The sequence below is a fragment of the Oncorhynchus clarkii genome, chromosome 9 (assembly GCF_045791955.1).
Source record: "Oncorhynchus clarkii lewisi isolate Uvic-CL-2024 chromosome 9, UVic_Ocla_1.0, whole genome shotgun sequence".
NCBI lineage: Eukaryota > Metazoa > Chordata > Actinopteri > Salmoniformes > Salmonidae > Oncorhynchus > Oncorhynchus clarkii.
Window position 1 is genome coordinate 14,484,915 of NC_092155.1, and position 18,056 is coordinate 14,502,970.

An 18,056-nucleotide genomic window follows, 5' to 3' on the forward strand; every position below is an offset into this window, starting at 1 on the left:
CCCTGTGACGAACCGTCAAACAGGCAAAGCGTCAATACAGAGCTAAGATTGAATCATACTACACTGGCTCCGACACTCGTCTTGTGGCAGGGCTCACTAACTATTACAGAATACAAAAAGGGAAGCACAGCCACGAGCTGCCCAGTGACACGAGCCTAACAGACTAGCTAAATCACTTCTATGTTTGCTTCGAGGCAAGCAACACTGCGGCATGCATGAGAGCATCAGCTGTTCCGGACGACTGATCACGCTCTCCGTAGCAGACGTGAAAAATACCTTTAAATAGGTCAACATACACAAGGCTGTGGGACCAGACGGATGACCAGGACGTGTGCTCCAGGCATGTGCTGACCAACTGGCAAGTGTCTTCACTGACATTTTCAACATGTCCCTGATTGAGTCTGTAATACTAACATGTTTCAAGCAGACCACCCTAGTCCCTGTGCCCAAGAACACAAAGGCAACCTGCCTAAATTACCACAGATCCGTAGCACTCAAGTCCTTAGCCATGAAGTGCTTTGAAAGGTTGGTAATGGCTTACATCAACACCATTATCCCAGAAACCCTAGACCCACTCCAATTTGCATACCACCCAACAGATCCACAGATGATGCAATCTGTTGCACTCCACTGCCCTTTCCCACCTGGACAAAAGGGACACTTATGCGAGAATGCTATTCATTGACTCCAGCTCAGCGTTCAACACCATAGTACCCTCAAAGCTCATCGCCGGTGGTGAGGGTAGGTAGCAACACATCTGCCATGCTGATCCTCAACACTGGAGCTCCCAAGGGACAGCCTATAGGGAAGGAGGTCAGAGACCTGACCAGGTGGTGCCAGAATAACAACCTATCCCTTAACGTAACCAAGACTAAGGAGATGATTGTGGACTACAGGAAAAGGAGGACAGCGCACACCGCCATTCTCATCGACAGGGCTGTAGTGAAGCAGGTTGAGAGCTTCAAATTCCTTGGTGTCCACATCAACAAATTAGAATGGTCCAAACACAACAAGACAGTCGTGAAGAGGGCACGACAAAGAGTATTCCCCCTTAGGAAACTAAAAAGATTTCGCATGGGTCCTGAGATCCTCAAAAGGTTCAACAGCTGCACCATCGAGAGCAACCTGACCGGTTGCGTTACTGCCTGGTACGGCAATTGCTCGGCCTCCGACCGCTAGGCACTACAGAGGGTAGTGCGTATGGCCCAGGCTAAGCTGCCTGCCATAAAGGACCTCTACACCAGGAGGAAGTCCCTAAAAATTGTCAAAGACCCCAACCATAGACTGTTCTCTCTACTACCGCATGGCAAGCAGTACCAGAGTGCCAAGTCTAGGAAAAAAGTATTCTCAACAGTTTTTACCTCCAAGCAATAAGACTCCTGAACAGGTAATCAAATGGCTACCTGGACTATTTGCATTGTGCACTTTGACACTTCACAAACTAGTGACCCACAGCGTTTGTCATGATACCCTGATGAAGACAGCTTCTGTTGAAACGTTGGTTATTACATTATTGCATCTAGGCTCCTAGAATGTACAGCTCTGTTTCTTTTTCAAAAACTGCAAACACAGTAGCGTTCATGCTCAGTTTCCTGTGTGTATCAAGAATGGTCCACCATCCAAAAAACATCCAGACAACTGTGGGAAACAAGAATCAACATGGGTCAGCATCACTGTGGACCGCTTTCGACACCTTGTAGAGTCCATGCCCCAACAAATTGAGGCTGTTGAGGGCAAAAGGGGGTGCAACTCAATATTAGGATTGTGTTTCTAACGTTTGGTATACTCAGTGTATATTGCACAAATGAGAAAGGAGTATCCTTCTCAATTCCTTGCATCCTCACCGCCTTCTCAAAACGCATTGGAAAAGGTCAGAGGAGGCTTGGACTTCCTCCTCCAATATGGTTGAGGAGGCGAGGAGATTAGATTCAAGGAATTGAGAGTTACAGCATGGGTAAATACCTGAACAGGTTCTCATCTGCTTCTCCAGCTCATGGGGTAGTGGTGGGGGAGTGGAGGGGGGGAGGGGAGAGCGGTGAGGTGATATGGAGGAGGTGGCTTGAAGTGCTGTGGAAGTGGTGTCACAGCCTTTTCTGCTTCTGGTCCCGCTCAACACTGGTCCACCTCGGTCTCGCTGCTCTTCCTTTGCTGCTGGGTTTAGTATAATGCTTGCTTGTGTGGCCACATGTACATTGGGGTTTACTTGGGTGAGAATCGGCTCTTGTAGCATGCTTAGTTGTGTTGTTGCTGTAATGTCATTGTACCGTTGTGTACTTGGTTGTGCAGTATGCCGGACCAGCTCAATCTCCTCCTTGACTTCCGGTTGTCCCAAGCTTCCTAGTGGCTCTTCTTTGAGAGCAGCACCACTGATGTCATAGTCAGTGAGTGCTTCCAGGTGTCCCACAGGTGTTCTAAGCATGGGTTCTGTATCTATAATCCTAAGGGTGTTGGCTGGCTGTTGTTCCGAATCCACCGGCGTGCTGATGGCAATGGGAACAGGCTCCAGTTTCCCCCTTTCTAATTCCACTTTTTTTTCTGGGCTGACTGAGATAGGAAGAGGAAATAGAAGCCATTTCAGGGGCACTGGAGGTGGGGCCTGGGAAGAACCCACCTGCACCTCCTGTTCAGTCAGTCTGTCTGTCGGGGAGTTAAACAATACGGTGTCATTTGAACACAGTGACAGGGTGGTGGTGGCGGTGGCACTGTTTTCAGTGTGTATGCAGTGGGGGTCCGAGACCTCTGAGGATGTCGATGGTTCAAACGTCAATTCAGAGACAAGACATTCATACTCTTGACTCTCTGGAACAAAGAAAGAAACATACTGTTGGCCTCGTAACATTCATCTTTTTCATATCAGTGAGAAACAAAGCACAAATATTGCCCTCCAAATGCACTTAATACAGAAACCTATACAGTGCATTCAGAAAGTATTCAGACCCCTTGACTTTTCCCACATTTTGTTACGTTACAGCCTTATTTCAAGATGAATTACATTTATTAAAAAAATATATTAAAAAAGATTACATTTACAAAAGTATGACGCTACAAGCTTGGCACACCTGTATTTAGGAAGTTTCTCCCATTCTTCTCTGCAGGTCTCTCAAGCTGACGGGTTGGACGAGGTGAGTTGCAGTACATGTTCAATTGGGTTTGAGTCCGGGCTCTGGCTGTGCCACTCAAGGATATTCAGAGACATGTCCCGAAGCCACTCCTGCTTTGTCTTGGCTGTGTGGTTAGGGTCATTGTCCTGTTGGAAGGTGAACTTTTGCCCCAGTCTGCTCTGGAGCAGATTCATCAAGGATCTCCGTACTTTGCTCCATTCATCTTTCCCTAGATCCTGGCTGGTCTCCCAGTCTCTGCCACTTAAAAAAGAAAAGGGCATGATGCTGCCACCACCAAAGCTTTACCGTAGGGATGGTGGGAGGGTTCCTCCAGACGTACTGCTTGTCATTCAGGAAAAATAATTCAATCTTGGCTTCAGACCTGAGAATCTTGTTTCTCATGGTCTGACAGTCCTGTAACTCCAAGCAGGCTGTCATATGCATTTTACTGAGGAGTGGCTTCAGTCTGGCCACTTTCATAAAGGACTGATTGGTGGAGTGGTGCAGAGGTTGTTGTCCTTCTGGACGATTCTCCCAGAACTCTGGAGCTCTGTCAGAGTGACCATCAGGTTATTGGTCACCTTCCTGGCCAAGGCCCTTCTCTCTCCCCCCCCCCCGATTGGCCAGCTCTAGGAATAGTCTTGGTGGTTCCAAACTTCTTCCATTTAAAAATGGTGGGGGCCACTGCGTTCTTGGGCACCCTTCCCCAGATCTGTGCCTCGACACAATCCTGTCTCAGACGATTCCTTCGTCCCCATGGCTTGGTTTTTGCTCTGACATGCAATGTCAACTGTGGGACCTTATATAGACAGGTGTGTGCCTTTCCAAATCATGTCCAGTCAATTTAATTTACCACAGGTGGACTGCGATCGAGTTGTAGAAACAGCTTGAGGATGAGGAATGGAATCAGGATGCACTGGAGCGCAATTTCAAGTCTCATAGCAAAGGATCAGGATACTTATGTAAATAAGGTTTTTCATTTATGAGAAATAGATTGAGGAAAAATATTAATTTAATACATTTTAGAAAAAGGCTGTAACGTAACAAAATGTGGGGAAAGGGGTCTGAATTCTTTCCGAATGCACTGTAGATGATTGTTGTTTCACACTGACTGCACTATGAATGTCCCAATGGCAAACATGCATAAAGATGGAAGAATTCAGATATGTCATCATCGTTTTAGCACTATCCAGTGAGTTGGCAAACTACGTTGCGTGACATGGTTTGATAAATATCTGAATAATCTACCTTTTGCGGCAATTAGGAAAAAACCTCAAGATAGAATTGGGATCATGTATACGGTGCTAATGAACATACAAATAAATTATAAGGAGTGTGATGTATACTACGGCAAACTTAGCCAAACGAGTCATTTGTGGTAAGTGCATGAGGGCCATCATCTTTATGCATCTCTACTACTGGGACAATAAAGGCATGACTTAAATTCTCTTTCCATCCACTACTCCGTCATTTCAATAACTCAAATCCAACGCATTTGAGCAGTTGTCACAAAGTGCTTTACGGTTACCCAGCCTAAACCCCCAAATAGCAAGCAATCCACTTGTCTGGTCCACTTACTTTGCATGCTTTTCCCAATACTGTCACCCTCCTTGAAGACACCAACCTTCACCACCTCCCAGTCCATGTCCAATCTCTACAGGCATAACAATGAATATACTGTTTACTTACATTAGCATTTAGATACTGCTACAGAAGGAAACAACTGACACTGAACATTATAGGGGCCATTAAGTCAAATGGTCCACTAAAAGAGAGGCTGTGTTTCACACACACAATCCAGAGCATTCTTAACACAGAACTAGAATGTGCAGAACGGGATTCCCCATTCATGTCAATGATGCTGTTCCGTTTCATTCATTCTCTTTTATTTTAACCATCTCACCTCATATTTAAGATTAACGTGCATGTCTTCACCATCATCACGCCTTGGCATAGCAACAGAGCCACTGGGGACCTCACCACTATCATGTCGAGTTGCTAGGGTCAACACAACAGAGGATGAACCACAGAGAGATTTTTTTTTATTTTATTTAAAAAAAAAAAAACATACTTTTCCATTAAAGAAAGGTCTGGAATACTAAGGAGGCAACAAATAATTAGTCTACATACTGGAATACAAAGGGAGCAGAAGTTCGAACTAGCTAGAGATGTAACACCTGTTGTAGCTGCAGGGCCAGTCCTTGCTGTTCTGCCACCCTAGCTGAGACCCCCCAAAAATGCGAAACTAGCATAGTCCCAGTAAGCAAAATTACGTTGAAAAGACACTTAAAAAAACATATTCCCCGGACATTAACGTTATGTTAAATTTAGGTTCTGAGTGGCATTTTCCAGGATGTTGCAATCAGGCTCATTTTTGGTTCTTGGTTCTTAATGAAAGTGTGTCAAAGTGTTACTTGAAATTGCATTTTATGAACGCCCATCTATGTGTTAAGCCCAGTGTTGCCAACTCCCCAGTAAGGACTAGAGGTCGACCGATTATGATTTTTTTCAACGCCGATACCGATTATTGGAGGACCAAATAAGCAGATACCGATTAAATCGGACGACTTTTATTAATTTATAATAATGACAATTACAACAATACTGAATGAACACTTAATTTAACTTAATATAATAAAGCAATAAAAACCAATGTAGCCTCAAGTAAATAATGAAACATGTTCAACTTGGTTTAAATAATGCAAAAACATGTGTTGGAGAAGTAAAAGTGCAATATGTGCTATGTAAGAAAGCTAACATTTCAGTTCCTTGCTCAGAACATGAGAACATGAAAGTGGGTGGTTCCTTTTAACATGAGTCTTCAATATTCCCAGGTAAGAAGTTTTAGGTTGTAGTTATAGGACTATTTCCCCATATACCATTTGTATTTCATTAACCTTTGACTATTGGCACTTTAGTATTGATTTAATATAGCTTCCGTTCCCCTCCTCACTCCTCCCTGGGCTCGAACCAGGAACACAGCCACCCTCGAAGCAGCGTTACCCATGCAGAGCAAGGGAAACAACCACTAGTTAACTGTAAGGTTGCAAGATTGTATCCCCCGAGCTGACAAGGTGAAAATCTCTCTTTCTGCTCCTGAACGAGGCAGTTAACCCACCGTTCCTAGGCCGTCATTGAAAATAAGAATGTGTTCTTAACCGACGTGCAGTTAAATAAAGGTATATTAAAAATAAAAATGGCAAATCGGCACCTAGAAATAGCGATTGTTATGAAAACTTGAAATCAGCCCTAATTAATCAGCCATTCCGATTAATAGGCCGGCCTCTAAGGACAGTCCTAAATGACCTAATCACCCAATTTTCATAATTGGCCATGTGCATGTAATTGTGATGGACACTGTAGGAGAGAGAAAGAGTAAAAAAAAATATATAAAAAAAACACACCCTAAATATATGTTTAGAACTACAATTCCAACCCTCCTTTATCTGGGCTTGGGACCGGCAAAAGTGACCCAAGAGAGACTTCGTTTTTTATTTTATTTTATTAATTTTAACCTTATGGTCCACTTAGGAGCCTACAACAACTCACAATAAAACATGATTTTTTTTGTATAGAAACTACATTAACAATCTAAATAGACTAAAAAGAGAAAATAGAAAAAAGTAAATGGCAATGTGAGAAAATTATGGTAACTTGTCTGGCCCTAATTCAGGATAAAAACAATTCTCTTTTTTTAAATGTAAACCAGGGCGGGATAAACCAGGGGCTGTTTCCCGCATTCGCAATTCATTTGCAGTCTGGACGTGGAGGAGTGAATATCTCCTGTTCTGACTACAGCTGGGAGGGACTGCTGCGCGAGGACTGGGCCGCCGGTGAGTGCTTTGGGACGGGGGTGGGGACCACAACAGCACCAGCTGCTCGTTGAGAAGAGTAAGAACGATACGTGCTTTCACGTCAGAGTCTCAAAGTCTCCAATAACACCAGAAAAAGTCCCTAGATTTGTCGCTAGTCACTTTTTTAAACATTTTTCACTAGACGGGTCTGAATACTCGCTAAATATAGCGACAATGTCGCTAAATTGGCAACACCGGTTAAGCCTACCGTTTGGAAACCACACAAAAAAACGTATATGGTCTGTACCATGTGCAGCCTTATTCTACAGCCCATTAATTCAACTAACGCTGAGACTTCCTGGCAATGTTACATTAGGCCTACTTTAAAATAACGTATGTTAAAGTTACTCACCACGTGGTGTCACTTCAGTGGTTTCCCGTGTGTATGTGCATATTGCCATTTCCAATGCATTCTTCAGTCTGCATGCCTGCACGGCCTCTATGGTGTGGTCTCCGGCGCGAAGAGCAACGGGTAATACTGTATTCTGGATAGTTGCGTTACCCGAAGTGCCTTGGAAAACATGCGTTATCTCCGATACGGCGACATTTAACAGAATATCCAAAACCATTTTAACCTGTGTTTTAAAAGTGTTCACGAAGTCTTCGCGTTCCTCCATAACTGACCAGTTAGTGGAGTTTGGATTACAAATGGGAAGAAATTCTGCGCGCGCATTTCATTGACGTCGTCACAGGTGTCACGTGCCCCAGGTGTCACGAGGTTACGGATTGAGCCCACCTGCTGTTCCCCGGCAGGAATGGTCAAACAACAATTGTTAGTGCCTGAATCGTGTTCGCCTGAGATTTCGCTGACCAGGAACGAGAGACTAAATAAGAAGTTGTAAAATACGGTGTCTTCTGAGATCTAGGTAAGCGACCAATATTTGTAAATAAGTTACCGTTAGTTGTCAACTGTAGCTAGTTACCTCCACAAGGTGCGCTCGGGCTGCTATTATGCCACAGACTTGGCTAGAAGGGATCCAGCTTTTGTCAAGTTAACGTCAGACTTTACATTTCATAGTAGGTTAGAATAATTTACGCAGCAGGTTAGTATAATTATGTTACGGTTAGGAAAAGGGTTGGCGTTAGCTAAAATGCAAAAAAAATAACTTTTGAATTCAATTTGACAAAAGATGGATCCCGTCTGGCCATGACCTTATCCCACCTTCTAAACTAGAGCAGCTAGTTAATTAATTCGATTCTCAGCCCTCTAAACTGGAACATGCCATCCATGTAGGTCAGCGTAATCTATTTAAAATATAAATACGTTTCAATTCAACTACGGTTATTTAGAAGCATTGCACTTGCATACAACACATACCCTAAACCCACGGCTATATTTGCAGTGTCTTGAAAGATATATATATATATATATATATATATATATATATATATATATATATATATATATGTGTTATTATGGTGATTTACAGTGGTGTAAAAATACTGCATTTTTGGGGGTATCTGTACTTTACTATTTATATTTTTGACTACTTTTACTTCACTACATTCCTAAAGAAAATACTCGATACATTTCCCCTGACATCCAAAAGTACTCGTTACATTTGAATGCTTAGCAGGACCGGAAAATGGTCTAATTCACACTTATCAAGAGAACATCACTGGTCATCCCTACTGTCTATGATCTGGGGGATCATTGGCGGAGGTGCCCCTGGCTATCTATAAATGTTTGTTTTACTGGGTGACTTTCACTTTTAATTGAGTCATTTTCTAATAAGGTATCTTTACTTTTACCCAAGTATGACCATTTGGTACTTTTTTCCCCTACTGGTGATTTATGAGGCTACTATTGAAATTTAAATGGTCCTATTAGCAGTCATGCAACTATGGCCACACATTACCTTTTGAACTAGGTTTACGTCAGCAAGTTCAGAGCTGGTCCAACATCAACATTGTTGATAGGAAAGGGGAAGTGAAAAGTTTAAAAATAGTTTTGTTTTAAACTGCCACATTGGTTACTTCTTAGATGATTAACTTATTATTTAGGCTTTTAGGTTTGTCATTGTTTTACTACTCTGCATATATATCCCCCCCTCCAACATCAGCTTTCCCCTTCCCCCTTCCCATCATCAGCTCTCCCCTTCCCCCGTCCCATCATGGCTACCTCTATGGACCAGTCCACTCTTCTAGAAGACGAGCTCACCTGTCCCGTGTGCTTGGACCTGTTCCGGGACCCCCACCTGCTGCCCTGCGGCCACAATTTCTGCCTGCTGTGCGTCCGCCGGCTCAAACGCCAAGCGGAGCGAGGCCGCTTCCGTTGCCCCGAGTGCCGAGAGAGCCACCGCTGCTCCACGGCCTCCCAGAAGAACTTTAAGCTCGCCAACATCGCAGACGACTTCCGCTACAGGGGACGGGTATGTGCTGTCTGGGGGCTGTATTCATGAAGTGTCTCAGTGGAGGAGTACTGATTTAGGATACGTTTAGCCTTTTACATGGACAGGAGGGCCCTGATCCGAGATCAGCACTCCTACTCTGATATGCTTGATACACATTAGCTGTGGAGCGGTAGCTAAAAACACCAACAAAAAGTTTACATGAATTTTAAGGCCTATCACTCTGATGACCTTAGTTTAAGGAGTATTCATCTTTTTGTTTTGTTTTTTGTTTTTACCTTTATTTAACTAGGCAAGTCAGTTAAGAACAAAATCTTATTTTCAATGACAACCAACTGTTCCTAGGCCAACTGCCTGTTCAGGGGCAGAACGACAGATTTGTACCTTGTCAGCTCGGGGATTTGAACTTGCAACCTTCCGGTTACTAGTCCAACGCTCTAACCACTAGGCTACCCTGCCACTCCTTTACAATAGCCTGCTCTACTGATTCATAGCCTATAGGCCCCACCCAACAAACACGCTACCTCTCTTCCTCTCTCTATGATGTCCAGGCAGTATCGTCAAGACAACAACAACCTAACGGCAGCCCGACAACAGCCAAGACCCACGTGTCCGTGCCGTGTGACTACTGCTCTCCAGGGGACACTAGCGAGGCGGGGAAAGGGGAACCTGGGGCTGGAGTGGTGGTAGAGGTAGCGGTCAAGACGTGTCTGAAATGCGAGGTGTCCATGTGTCAGGTAAAGATCTGAGAGGCATCCATCATTTTAGCATCCATAATTCCAAATTCACCCATGGTAAAGCACTGTGAAGCAGAAATATTCCAATATTCTTATTCTGTTATCTAAGCACTCTTTTTTTGCACAGCACCAGTATTCTCAACACATTCAAGTGTTGGATGTGCATAACACTTTTTTTTTCTTCTTTTTTTTCTTAAAGCTTTGTTTTATTTTACATTTTCAATCAGCAGGTAAGTCAAGACAAACATTAACTTTTTCTTCATTTTGTCCATTTCAGGAGCACGTGAAGCCCCACCTGGAGCTGCCTGCGTTTAGGGAGCACCCCCTGACTGAACCCCTGGGGGACCTGAGGAAGAGGAAGTGTCCTGAACACGATGAGATGTACCGTTACTACTGCATGGACGACCGGGTGTGTGTCTGCAACGCCTGTACCATCGAGGGGGGCCACGCGGGACACACCATCAAGACCCTGAAGAACACTATGAAGGATCTGAAGGTAACAGGTCTAAAGTTATAAAACCTCTAAAACAGTGAATAGGTTAATCACTGTGTGTTTAAGTCACGGGCACAACTTTCACAGGGGACAGGGGTGACATGCCCCCACCCCACACATTCTGAAATTGCATTTTTGTCCGAGGCAAATGTGTGCTTTAGGACCATGCGGACGCCTCTGAGCGTGTTGGAGTGTTTATCTGACTGGATACCCCCACTTCTAAAACCAAAATTGCACCCCTGGTTTAGGTTACATATCGTTATGGAGGAGTGGTAGAGTTAAGAGGTCTCTGTTTGTTGGTCTACTGGTCAGGAGGGGGATGTACAGGACTAAATGAAGCACTCTAAAAATGAAAGACCCTCACTTAGAACACACTCGCACACAATAAGTATGTACTCCCTATCACTTTCGATCAAACAAAAGGTACACACACAAAGAACACACCTCTATACTCTAGACGAGGCCTCCACAGAATGGCAATTGATGAGTCTAGAACACAGGTGAATGTTATTGTCACTGCTGTTGTCTGACATGGTTGAGCGAATGAGAGACAATGAGTGAGTCCCAAATGTCACCCGAAACCTAAATAGTGGGAAGAGCGCGATCCCATAGGGCTCTGGTCAAAAGCAATGCACTATAACAGGAATAGGGTGCCATTCGGGACTATGACAAAACATAATGTGATCTCACTTTTTGAATGAATTGTTCAAGCTGCTTCCTGAAGTGACTTGTCTGAACCAATGTGAAAAAGGGAGACATTTCCAGTTGAGTTCACCATTTACCCTCACTATAGTCTTGTTGTCATAGTGAATGTAATCTCTCTCCCCTCCCTCAAACCCACTCTCTCCCTCTGTTTCTCTCTCTCCCAAACTCCCTCTCTGTTCTCAGGGTTCTCTGGAGAACCAGCTACAGAAGGTAGACAGGAAGCTGAACAAAGCAGAGAAAAATCTCCAGGAGCAAAAGGAACAAGAACGACTGAACAAGGTGATATTGCTGATCTAAGCTGAAGGCAGCCGGTGATTGTCACGCAAATAACTGCCGGTCTCACGGTAATTGACCGTTAATTAACATAAACACATTTCCCATCTCTTGGCTTTCACGCATAGCCTATAAGCCAATGATGCAGAACTTTGGAACATCTACATAAAAAGTTAATATAGCCTACACCATCACAATAAATCCATTATTTATTTTAGTCTAAAGAAAAATGATATGAAGAAAATGAAGTCTTATTTCAGAAGAACAGAAGAGCATAATCTGAGTTGTCTTTATGTTAGGCCGTGATCTGGCTATGGCTGTGGGCTACACTAGTTCATTTAGCAGACGAGATTTGTTTAGAATTCCGTGGCATTATTTTATAGTGTGAAAAATACAGCTGAACATAGCTGAATAAAATAGGAGTGCGCACATGGTCCCATTCTGTTTTGAGCGGTTAACAAAGAAACCGTTCCTCCTATATGCTTCATTTAGAGTTATTTATGCAACTTTAGTTGTTCTACAAATGTTGGGCTATATGTTTTGATTTTTTATATATTCTAAGTCGCATCAAAGGCATGAGCTCTGCTTTGTTTATTGCTCGGGCTGTACACACTTAATCAGTCTCTCATTCACAATTTAACAAGCACTTGATAATGCCCCGAATTTCCCGGCCGCATCTACTTTGTGTGGCCGTAATGCCCCCTAAAAAAATGTAATGCCCCCCATGCATTTTTTGGCCGTTGTGCCCTTGTGCTGCATATAATATTTATAATTCCCTTCTCCCGGCTTCATGCTCCAAAGCACCTCACTCACATGGCTCTCTCAGATTACTCAATTCTTATTGGCCAATGCTCGTCACGTGATCGGGTCTTTCTCACAGGCTAGGTGCATATTGAAGACATTAGAATAACTTTCCACATTTACTTTTTGGCATACGATTCTTGATTTAATCTTGTCTTTACATATACTAAATCATATAAGTATGAAATTAGTTTTGATTTAGAATGGACCATTATCATGCACCTGTCTCGAAACGGGCAGCGGGAAAAAATACATGTCATCTAGCATCATAGCAAATGGAAGACTCTTTTCACGTGGTTCATTTTCATGCCAGCCAGTGTGTTTGATTAGATTTTCGATTACATTTGCATTGATATCAGAGTGATTAGATGGACAGTAGAGTGCTGAGTATCAGGCTGTTGGCAAGTTTGGTAGGCTACTAATGACCATCAGCAACAACAGAGTTTGGAGAAGCCTAATTACAGTGACTAAACTGTCACATGAAATTTGACTGCCATTATGACTTGTGACCACCCGTGTGGCGGTAATATGCTCACCGCAACAGACCTATTTAGGATCAGTTTTGCATTTAAGATTGTAATGAACAAGATTATGGACAGGTGTTCGTTCGCACCTTAAAATTTGTTGTATTAAAAAAAAAATATATATATATATATATATTTCATCTATTTTCATGTCTGAAGATGGGGAAACTTTTGATCACTGATTAGTTTGTTTTTGGTTAAACACACACCTACCTCTCAACCCTCTCCCTCTCTCTGTGCAGAGGTTCCTGGAGGACTCAGACCAGGGGGTCACAGCCTTGGGAGAGGTGTTACAGGTCCACCTGGAGGGCTTCCTCACCTCCCTCAGGGACTGTTCCTGCTCCCACGGGGTCGAGTGTGGCCCCAGCATCCAGCGGAACATAGCCAAGGCGGTCCAGGACCAGTCCCGTCTGCAGGATGTCCACAGTGGCATCCAGACCCTCGCCCAGGAGAACGACCCCTTCCGCTTCCTAGAGGTCAGTGTGCGGATTAATTGATATACATGGACGTGCCTTTAACATTCTTTTTAAAACCGTCCTGCTGTTCCTAAGTAGCTTTATTGTTTTATTTTCATTAACTAAATGTTGTTATTTTTTTGATGGGGATTGGAAAAGATGCAGACAATTACATTGATGGAAGCCACAATCCCTGCAATAGTAAAGCTGATCTACCCCCCCCAAAAAAAATAAAAAATAATGAATGATGTTATTCTTTGCTTCTCTGATTTGCTGTTTAGGCATACAAGTCATCAAGCAAAAAGTAAGTGGGTTGTGTGTATGTCTCCAACTGTCTATGGGTGTTGCGCCATTTGCAGTGTGTTTGTGCGTGTGTGTGTGAGCTATGTCTATGGGTGACATTTCATTTGTAATGCATGTCTTTCTCTCTCCACCTGTCTATGGGTGACATGCCATTGCTAATGCGAGTGTGTTTGTGTGTGTTTGTCCCAGTTTCTGCAGGCAGTTGAAGAAGCCTCTGTTCCACCCAGAATGCGCTTGCGTGGACTCAGACGGCCTGGCCGAGTCTATGGAGGCTAAACAGGAAGACTTCCTCACTGAAGTGCACTCTCACGTCTCTCACCTCATCAACGAGCTCTGTAAGTAACAGACTGGTGTGTGTGTGAAAGGGTAGAGGGAACAACGCTGTCACACGCTCCTCTTCTCTGTTTCATCAATAAAACCAATAACAAAAGGCGCTGAGGCGAACAGTGGCACAGTTTCACCAAATGTGGATTCTACCTTTAACAGTTTTGTCTTCTACCAGGTCCCGTAGTCCGGGAAGAGGAGGACAGCGGAGGAGAGGAGGAGGATGAAGATGATGACGACAGCAGTGATGGCGATGAGCAAGAAGAAGCTGAGGAGGAGATGAGGAGTGAGGAAGAGGAGGCTGTACACGACCAGAGTGAGTCAGCAGACGAACTTTACAGTCCCGAAGGGCAGGAAGAAGACGAGGAGGAGGAAGAGGAGGAGGAAGAAGAGGAGATTCATTCAGACTGATGAAATGGCTTCCATTTAAGTCTGATTTTCAGTCAGAAAGTCATGCATTGATGTCAGTGGGAGAATGTGTGAAAAGGCTACTTTGGATTTTTCCATAAATTACCAAAATAACCATTTTGGGAAACCTTTTAAATATTATACATCACTCTTTAGAAGATGAGCTGTTTGAGTGCATCCCAAATGGCACCCTATTTCTTATATAGGGCACTACTTTCGACCAGGGCCCTATATAGGCAATAGGGTGTCATTTGGAACAGAGACTTTTTTTTTTTCAAGATTATACTGTAATAACTGAACACTTGAAACTGGGCTTCTCATTCTAACCTCATACGTTCTTTTTTTGACTAAAGCACTTTGTGCCCAACCTCTCTTTTGTAGACCTGGGTTCAAATAGTATTTGATATATTATTATTTATTTATTTTTTCGAATACTATTCTGTGTTTGCTTTGTAATGTAATATAGTTTTGGATCTATTCTATTGCTTCCATTAAGCCAGGCAAGCTTGATCAAGCACTGCTAGAAGTATTTGTAATAATTTCACCTAGTATTTGAACCCAGGTGCGGGCTGTATTATACATCCAGTGAAAGCCACATCTTAAGTATTTTTTTTGATTCTCAGGAAGATGTATTACAAGGTGTTTATTATTTGATGGCACTTTGATAAATAATTATACATAATATAAATAATTGAAAGGTATTGCACTGACCACTTGCAGAAATGTATGTCTTCATAAACTACAATGGGCTACCTGACTAATTATACACCATTAGTGCATTTAGTTAGCATGGTACCAGATCTGTTTGTGCTGTCTTGCCAGCTCCAATATGAATGACCATCAGAGTTGGCAAGACAGCAGAAATAGATCTGGGACTAGGCTAGCATTTAGGTGTTCATGTGTAACCAGACAAATGTGAGTGCATGTCCTGACTGAATTCTGATTGATGTGAATTTTATACCAATGAAAGTTAGATGATAGAAGACTTGTGGATGAGTGTGTGAAGCGTGGGTGTGTTTTTCAAAAGCTGTTTGAAAGTTATGTAAAAGTTGGTGAGCTATATGTTTATCAGTCTATCATTTAATAATGAATTGTTCTTATGGTATTATGTTTCATTAGTTGCATACCTGGGTTGTATTCATTAGGCACCAAATGGGGGGGGGACAGACTGAAACAGAGAGAGCTCTACCAGCACTGGTCCAATAAGTAGCCCTTGTTGTCCTTTTCCGTTTGGAAAAGGTGTGCACTAATGAACACAACCCATATCTCATGACTTGTAGTTCTGAGAAATATTTGAAGGCCTACTTCTAGTGGTTGTAGCAATCGATAACTTGTTACTTTAGACATGTTTTGTATCGTTATCAATTTGCACAGTTCTGCAAAGAACATAGTGAAAATTGCTTTTTTGTCCTGCAAGGGATTTAAAAAATGTGATCTGAAAAATCGATAATATTTTGGGGGGATTTTCATACTGGTGATTTTGAATGTGGTAAAATTGTCATTCTATCCAGCTAATAAACTCAGCATGAATGTTATTATAATAGCACATTGCATTGATATTTATATTTCATTGGCTTCTTTCAGACCCCCACATTCTTTTACATTAGACTGTCAAATTGCATTTGGATTGTTAATTATTTTCTTCCTTTCACTTTTATGAACACTTGAAACTGTAATTCCAAGAAATGTATAATATGTCAGCCTGACCTCAAAGATGTAACATAGTAACTGCAAATCTGTGACACAAAGGTTAAATAAAAAAATAATACCCATTAAACCTAGCGGTTAAACAGGGAAACAGTTTTTCCACCGTCCTTTTTTCCCATAAGGGATTTTAGAAACACAATAAGGGCTGTATTTCATGTAGGCTTACCTTGGTGTAACGTTTTGATAACAATGTAAATCTTTTGAGGACCAGATTAATTTTATCAATATATTTGGCTCTATTTACTCTCAGATTCGAAAATGCTAATTCACACCGGAGTAGACTTCATGTAAAACAACAAATCCCTGCAAGCTCCTGCATGTCATCTCTAGCTGACACCTTTGCTAACAGGTATTGTGTCAATTTAAAACTTGCACAAGACAGTTCACAGAATTGTCCATTAAAGAAATGTAGCCAAATGATCCATTACTACATTTAACTAACATTAGATAGTTAATCCAGAGATTCTTACTTTTGCCTCAAATAGGCTCTTCCAGATCATCATGGCATTTGTAGTTCTTTATGATAGCCACATTAGCAGCTAATTAGCGTTTCGTTTTTTTTTTTTGGGGGGGGGGGGGGGGGGTGAATACAGAAAATAAACATCACCTTGTCCTAGAGAGATTTACATGGTTATCAAAACATCACACCAGGCTAAGCCTACATGAAACACAGCCCTTGCTTAAGTGTTTCTAAAATCCCCAATGGGAAAAATGAATGGTGGAAATACGATTGGAACAATCTCCCTGTTTGACCGCTGGGTATTATGACTCATACTGTGGTAGTCTATTTGTATGATATGTTTGGTATGGTTACATAAGACAGAAGGTTACTTAAAACATCTTAAGGTTCTGACCCTTTTTTTTCTCAATTTGCTGCATTCGACCATTAAGCCAAAAACAAAAGGAGGGAGGTTGGCCAGGGAGTATGGGTGGGTGTATAAAGTGAATGTTCGAATCACATCACAGACAATTTTAGCAACATTGCAACTACTTAGCATGTTAGCTAACCCTAACTCCTAAATTGAACCCTAAACTTAACCCAGCTAATGCAACAGCTGGAGGCAGGGCTTTCTTCTATAGAGCAAAATTTTTATGGAATGGTCTGCCTACCCATGTGAGAGACGCAAACTCGGTCTCAACCTTTAAGTCTTTACTGAAGACTCATCTCTTCAGTGGGTCATATGATTGAGTGTAGTCTGGCCCAGGAGTGTGAAGGTGAACGGAAAGGCTCTGGAGCAACAAACCGCCCTTGCTGTCTCTGCCTGGCCGGTTCCCCTCTTTCCACTGGGATTCTCTGCCTCTAACCCTATTACAGGGGCTGAGTCACTGGCTTACTGGTGCTCTTTCATGCCATCCCTAGGAGGGGTGCGTCACTTGAGTGGGTTGAGTCACCCTGGGTTGTGCCGTGGCGGAGATCTTTGTGGGCTATACTCGGCCTTGTCTCAGGATGGTAAGTTGGTGGTTGAAGATATCCCTCTAGTGGTGAGGCGGCTGTGCTTTGGCAAAGTGGGTGGGGTTATATCCTTCCTATTTGTCCCTGTCTGGGGGTATCATCGGACAGGGCCACAGTGTCTCCTGACCCCTCCTGTCTCAGCCTCCAGTATTTATGCTGCAGTAGTTTATGTGTCGGGGGACTAGGGTCAGTTTGTTATATCTGGAGTACTTCTCCTGTCCTATCCGGTGTCCTGTGTGAATTTAAGTATGCTCTCTCTAATTCTCTCTTTCTCTCTATATTTCTCTCTCTCGGAGGACCTGAGCCCTAGGACCATGCCTCAGGACTACCTGGCATGATGACTCCTTGCTGTCCCCAGTCCACCTGGCCGTGCTGCTGCTCCAGTTTCAACTGTTCTGCCTGTGATTATTATTATTTAACCATGCTGGTCATTTATGAACATTTGAACATCTTGGCCATGTTCTGTTATAATCTCCACCCGGCACAGCCAGAAGAGGACTGGCCACCCCACATAGCCTGGTTCCTCTCTAGGTTTCTTCCTAAGTTTTGGCCTTTCTAGGGAGTTTT

At 42.9% G+C, this 18,056-nt stretch overlaps 2 protein-coding genes across 2 annotated transcripts in view; one reads left to right on the plus strand and one right to left on the minus strand.

Moving 5' to 3' along the window:
- Positions 1 to 7,843, minus strand: part of LOC139415934 (uncharacterized) — a 20,185-nt gene extending 12,342 nt beyond the window's left edge. Inside the window, exons 1-4 of the mRNA XM_071164122.1 lie at positions 7,308 to 7,843; positions 5,005 to 5,099; positions 4,680 to 4,755; positions 1,963 to 2,799 (exon numbers count right to left, since the gene is read on the minus strand). Of these exons, the coding sequence (XP_071020223.1) occupies positions 1,963 to 2,799; positions 4,680 to 4,755; positions 5,005 to 5,099; positions 7,308 to 7,572 (1,273 nt within the window). The 5' untranslated portion in view covers positions 7,573 to 7,843. The remainder of the gene's footprint in view (positions 1 to 1,962; positions 2,800 to 4,679; positions 4,756 to 5,004; positions 5,100 to 7,307) is intronic.
- LOC139415938 (E3 ubiquitin/ISG15 ligase TRIM25) lies at positions 7,653 to 16,127 on the plus strand. The gene is made up of 9 exons (XM_071164125.1): positions 7,653 to 7,821; positions 9,047 to 9,327; positions 9,858 to 10,043; positions 10,321 to 10,539; positions 11,425 to 11,520; positions 13,082 to 13,315; positions 13,576 to 13,598; positions 13,787 to 13,932; positions 14,100 to 16,127. Exons 2-9 carry the CDS (start codon positions 9,070 to 9,072, stop codon positions 14,330 to 14,332), a joined length of 1,395 nt encoding a protein of 464 aa, XP_071020226.1. The 5' UTR covers positions 7,653 to 7,821; positions 9,047 to 9,069; the 3' UTR covers positions 14,333 to 16,127.
- Positions 16,128 to 18,056: the final 1,929 nt, after the last annotated feature.